Below are 6,273 nucleotides of genomic sequence, written 5' to 3' on the forward strand. Positions count from 1 at the left end.
TCGCCTTGACAGACATGGGTATCTACCTACCTGAAGGTCTCTCGACTTGAATTTTCAGTGGAAGAAGCTAGTCGGTAACTGCTGAGGAGTGTAGCTTCCTTACTGGTAGGCCATAGACTTAACCTACCGACAGTGAAACTCGGTGCTTCCTGTTTGCCAAGGTGCCTCATATTCACTCTGCAGACCGGGTGACGTAACAGCCACCTCATGGGCTTTGCCCAACAGATCACCACCAAACCTCAACTGAGCCATTGAACTTTTACATCAATGCCTAGGAAAAGTACCCATCATTCGTAAGCTTGCATCTTACATCATCTCGTTTTACACCCCATCGTCAAGATGCCAGTGCTCATATCGCGCACAACCTGTTACTGCAAGCAGACCAAGTTCGCAAAATGCAAGTCACCTGGCAAATGCACTGGAGGGACCCTGAATAGGCATTCAAACTGTCTAGGGAAGCGGGCGCACGCCTCTACTTCATGCGTCGCATTCCTATGTGCTGCGTAAGCCCTCATGCTATCCTTGATTTCCAGCTTGATTGATCTGACTTTGACTGACATGTTGCCCACGACAGGATACTTGTCCTGTGCCCAGAATCGAAGGCGTGCCTGACTGGATGAGGGCCATATCTGAAGGGAAGATCCGATCGATGAATACGCTGCCACTATCGGTAAAAAACTTGTCGGATTTTGAGGAAAGTACGGATGAAGGAACCAATGAAGACAAATACGGTATCAACATCTATGGCGAAGTTGCTACAGGGACAAAGAGCTAGGATCAGTCATCCCGGGAATTTTACCAACTTCTTGATATCGCCATGCACACGAAGGGGCTCACGGAGGGCCAAAAGATGCTCAAGGCGACCAAGGTGGAGGCGATACGGCGGGCGTGGAGGCGGATGAAGAGGAAGTTTGAAGAGGAAGAAAGGGAACGGGTGCTATATTTCACTGAGCTCCGGGAGAGACTTCCGCAGCCTCATAACCTGATGTTCAGTCCGGCGGTGGAAAGCGACGAGATAATCTTGACGAATTACGCCGAGGCGCCGGCGTCTACTAGAGTTGACAGCGAGATCGGCACGCCCGTCTCTGGTGTGGATCAGGAGGGATAGCGATACTACAGCGTACTGTGTAGTGTTTGGAATATAACATATGATGGTTTGGTGATGTCCAAAAAGTCCCTGCTTCCAATGCCGAGATTGTTTCACAGCCAAGACTGGGAAGCTATCTGATTGGCTGAGCGGCTGTCGTAGCAACGGAAGCAGGCATCCTGACGACACTTAGTGGATCGATGCACGGACCGTGACGCGCCCGCGCCCGGGAATTTTTGGCTTCTCACGGGCCACAAGGAGAAGCAAACAGCCAAGAACTCCAAGCTGAAGCATCCCGGCATCACCATCATTTGCTGCGAGATTGACATCCCCGTATCACCGCTCTGCCCACGATTACTTGGAGTTTCCAGACGCTGCCGCCGCTTGTTTCAACGTCCCAAATACCACCAACCTTAATTGCCCCACGAGACCTGCGCCCACTGCCCCTCAATGGCTGTGTATCCGTGACCACCGCCCTTCCATCTCTGCTGGATATTACGAGAGCACATCCAGGGACGGACCCCGCGACCACCGCAATACCAAGATGAACGACGGCGACCACGACCGCCCCTCCCGGCCGAGCACCGCCCATTGGATCGGCGACATAGAGTCTACCGATAACAAACGGCCCGCCACCTCCGCTTCCGCCAGAGGAAGCAATCTCAAGCCCGAAAACATCCCTCCACTACACCCGCCCTCCGCCCTCGCCGTGCCCGAGACCAGCTATTTTGACAGCCCTAGCGGTGATCTAAGACACTCCGATTCCCAGGCCGAGATCGCTGTTCGACAGCACCTGCAAGACATCGAGTCTAGCTTTGACGCCCCTCTGTCACCCATTCCCTCGACCAGCAATGGCTTTGACGATACGTTTGTCTTCGACTCGCCGTCAAAGAAGCCGGCTGCACCATTGCCGAAGGCGCCTGCAGATGATGCCGACGAGTCGCAGATGCTACCCGTCCCGAGTCGAACGGCTTCCGGTACATCCAATAACGCTGACGTGTCCGAGCTAACCGAGTCTGGCAACGACGAAAAGCAGGAGGATACCAGCAAGGCGACGCGGTCGTTGGAGGCATTTTCTTCCTCTCCGACAGCGGCTGCTGCGGCGCGGACGATATCGAGAGCCTTTTCCGAGGCCGTGTCCACCAACGCCGACACCAGCCCTGACAGGACGAACCCTCCCGAAGACGAGCCTTACCTTAATCATTCTACCGAAAGCTCTCTGGTCATACCGCCGAGCAAGGAAGAACCAGCCCACCACAACGATCAAGATTAACCAATTGGCAGCGGGCATCAGTCGACACAGGGAGCGTCAACAGCCAGGCGATGAAGTCTGCCAGCCGTCCCAAGTTCCTCCGGAGTCGAAACGCTAGTCAACGTTCGTCCGTGTCGTCGGCCCTCACCGATCCTGAGAGCGACAATACCGTGGGAATTGGAGATTATGCGCTCCAATCAGGGGGCGCCGTTCCCTCGCTGGGCATGCCCCGCAATTTCAACAGCTTTCTCTCCCGGTCTATCAGCATGGGCAGCATGGCTAGCGGAGTTGATGACATGCACGATCACATCGGGCCCAGCGTCGGTCAACTCGAAACCCTGGACGAAGTCGACTCGAGCCTCTCACCCCAACCACAACCACCACCACACAGACGAGCACCACGTGTCGACGACGAAGAGGATGACGATGATGTGCTGCGAACCCCAACCCAATCCAAATCCTCGGCTGCGCTTGCCGCCCCGACCGATACTGTGCTCGCCCGACATGTTAGAGACGTACACGTGCCAGAATCGCTGGCGAAAGAATACAAGTCCAAGGGGGGGCTGACGACGCCGGGAAGGTCCGTCACGTTTGATAATGTCAATCTTGGGGCGTCCACGACGAGTCGGCATGGCAAGAGCCTGACGCTCAAGGAGCAGAGCAGCACCATTGAGCGGCTGAGCAAGGAGAACTTTGACCTCAAGCTCAAGGTTATGTTTTTGAGCGACCGTCTGGATAAGCTCTCTGAAGAGGGTATTAAGGAGATGATCTCGGAGAATGTGGAGCTCAAGACTGGGTTGGCGGTGTTGCAGCGGGATAACAAGGTGTTGCGGAGGCGGGTGAAGGAGCTGGAGAAGCAATTGAAGGACGAAGACGAACGGCCGGGGACAGCTAAGAGCGCCGGGTCTGAGGATGAGGATGCGCATGACAGGGAGGAGGAGCTGATCTACCTGAGAGAACAAATGGAGGAGTACGTCACGGAAATTGAGAGGCTACGGAATGAGAACCTTAACAGGGAAGCGGAGAAGAGAAAGATGGCCGAGCTTATCAAGACTTTGGGAGAAAGGGCCGGCGAGAGAATGGGCGAGAATCTGGGCCGACAAGAGGAAGCGGATGTCTGGAAGGATTTGTTGGAACAAGAGACTGCCAGGAGAGAACAAAGCGACGAGGATAATCGCCGGCTACGCGACGAGGTATTCCGGTTGAAGCAGGAGATGGCCCAACAAATGGGGCTACCAACAAGCTCATCATCTAGCTTCCACCACAGCAGGAGGCACGCACCATTCTCACCCGCAGCACGACCACCGACAGCCTCGTTTTCGTCCCAGGATATGGACAACGCAACAACTGTGAGTGTCACACTGGTTGATGACCTACGCCGGGAGAGTGAACAGTTGCGCCACGAGAACGCTGAGCTCCGCCGAGAAGTGGGCGCCCAGACCTCGATGTTGACGTCCAGGAACCGAGAGAAGGAGCGCTTGTACCAAGAGATTGAAGATCTCAAGATGGCCCAACGACGAGGCGGCCCAGCCCCATCGACTATCGACAGTCTCTTGGAACGGTCGGCATCCCGGGCTGGTGTTCACGAGCGGTCCCATTCACGCATTAGCGGCGGTGCCACGACAGTTCTCGACGACCTGGACCGGGATGAGCTCGAGGAGAAGCTGGCCGAGCTGCGTGACAAGAACAACGAGCTCAAGCTGCAGAATCAAGATCTGCAACGAGAGTTGGATGCCTGCATGGAAGACTTCGAGACCGCGGTGGAAGCTAAGAAGCAAGCCGAGGAGCTGGTCGCCGCCCTGCAAGAGGATATTGACGCCGCTATGAACGACTTGATGGCCCTCCAGGCGGAGCGTGACGAAGCACTGCAAGAGCATGCCAACCTCGAGGCCGAATTCGAAGCCTTGCGTAAGGAAGCACAAGAAGAGATTGATGCCCTGGAGGGAGAAGCAGACCAACGTACCGGCGAGATCGAGAGACTCCAGCTTGACCTCAATGACCGCACCGAAAACTTTGACGCCTTGCAGGAAGAGATGCGTAAGATGAGCGATGCACTTGTCAGACTGGAAGATGAGCAGGAGTCCAAGATTCGCCGGATCTCCCAACTGGAGCAAGAGCTCGGCGACGCCAACAGGGAGTTGGAGGAACTCGAGCTTAAGCTGCTCGAAGCCAACGACAAGGCTAACCGCCTGTCGGTGCAGCAAGAGTCCAGCCAGGGCGAGATTGCCTTCTTGCGAGAAGAGCAGGAGGGAGACAAGATCCGGATTGGAGACCTCGAGGCTGCTCTCGCTAATGTCGAGCAGAGCCTGCGGGATGAGAAGGATCGTGCCAGGGAGCTGGAGCAACGTCTCGCTACCGAGAGGAGACAACGCGAGATTGTCGCCAACAAGGAGAAGGAAGAGGTTCAGCAGTTTGTCAACGAACTCAACCGGGAGGCATCGACGGCCAAGGACGAGGCTCGGAGACTCCGGAAGAGTCTGTCGAGCCGGGAGGTCGAAGCCACCGAGTGGAAGGAGAGATTACTGGAGCTCGAAAACAACTTGCGCGAGGCGTTGGGTGACTTGAGCGGTACTAGGTCCAGCTTGCTCAAGGTGGGTCCCCTGGCCGTGACGCTTCGTGGAAGGTCTTGGCTAACGCTTTTTCAGAACATCGCCAAGATGCAACGGGATCTCGAAAACACTGTCCGCGACCTCGACTCTACCAAGGCCTCGCTCGTCGAGAAGGATCGCATCATCAAGCAGCGTGATGCTCTACTCGAGTCTCACAGCCACGAAACCCGGAAGCTGGCCGAGATGCTCGACAAGGAGCGGGCCGCCCACCGCAACGTCAAGAACCAGTTTGAGACGTTCCAAAAGACGCACTCTCATGTCACCCGCACGGTTAGCTCCCAAGATTCGCGGATCATGGAGCTCGAGGCCCAAAAGGCTGCAGACAAGAAGCGCATCTCTCAGTTGGAGAGCAGCTTCAAGGAGCAGCTTACGGAGCGCAACAACCTGTTGCTCATTCTCTGGACCCGTCTGTCCACCCTTTGTGGTTCAGATTGGGCACATGACAACAGCCTCATCAACGGGCGTGCCTTGCCCAGTCTGGAGGCTGTTTCGACCATGCTTCCCGGTTTCAGCAAGAACCTGATGGCGGCTGTCAAGATGATTGAGACAATGATTGGCAACTTCCAGACGAAGATCAAGTCGGTCGAAAAGGACCTCTGGAAAGAGTACCAGACTCTGGAAGGGCTGCTGGATCAGCGAACCAAGAAGCTCGACAGGCTGGAGTCCATTGTGCGCAACAACATTGCCACCGGACAACTCAGTAGCCACAGCCACTCTTCGCGTGACGCGGACAAACTTGCTCGCTTGGAGGAGGCGTACAGACAGCTCAAAGTAGAATGCCACACCTTGCGGACAGCTGCGGAGGTTAGAGCCCGGCAGGCTTACGCGGCGACTGGTGATCCGAATGGGTTGCATGATCCCACCTCTCCAGTTGGGGGGAGCCCATCCCCTTCTGTGCCCACTGGCCCCAAGGCTAAGAGCCGGATCCCCAAGACGGGCAGCAGGGGGAGTTCGCTTGGACGGACGGGCGCACCTGTACCGTCTCGTTCCTCAAGCCAGTTCCACTCTCACTCGTCGAGGACCCATCTCGCGGCTGATGAGTTTGGGATGCTGTCTCCTGACGGGGGTAGTAATCCTGCAAACAACAGCAACGGGACTACGCCCCACCACACGGACAATGAAGCTCCTACCTCACCACTACATCAACAGGACAAGACACCGAGGGAGAGCTTGACCAACCAAGCAGCTGGTTCTAATACGGCTTCGGTTGCTGGTTCACAAGGTGGGACGGGGCAGTCGATGGAGAATAAATGGATGCTGAGACTACGGGATCTGGAGTATAAGCTTTGTTTCGCCCCTTTTGAGGAAGGTCGGGTATTGGACTA

The 6,273-nt window shown here is 55.9% G+C and overlaps 2 protein-coding genes across 2 annotated transcripts; both read left to right on the forward strand.

Annotated features, from left to right (window-relative positions):
• Positions 1 to 339: 339 nt before the first annotated feature.
• PODANS_5_13085 (uncharacterized protein) lies at positions 340 to 620 on the forward strand (the record flags this gene model as incomplete). The annotated part of the gene is made up of 2 exons (XM_001904336.1): positions 340 to 503; positions 575 to 620. The coding sequence occupies 2 exons, from the start codon at positions 340 to 342 to the stop codon at positions 618 to 620; spliced, it is 210 nt and encodes a 69-aa protein (XP_001904371.1).
• Positions 621 to 1,631: 1,011 nt separating this feature from the next.
• Positions 1,632 to 6,271, forward strand: PODANS_5_13080 (uncharacterized protein; the record flags this gene model as incomplete). The annotated part of the gene is made up of 2 exons (XM_001904337.1): positions 1,632 to 2,222; positions 2,303 to 6,271. Coding segments are annotated over 2 exons (4,560 nt in total), but the record flags the coding sequence as incomplete, so codon positions are not given.
• Between the last annotated feature and the right edge of the window lie 2 nt (positions 6,272 to 6,273).

Source organism: Podospora anserina, chromosome 5 (assembly GCF_000226545.1).
Source record: "Podospora anserina S mat+ genomic DNA chromosome 5, supercontig 3".
NCBI classification, from domain to species: domain Eukaryota; kingdom Fungi; phylum Ascomycota; class Sordariomycetes; order Sordariales; family Podosporaceae; genus Podospora; species Podospora anserina.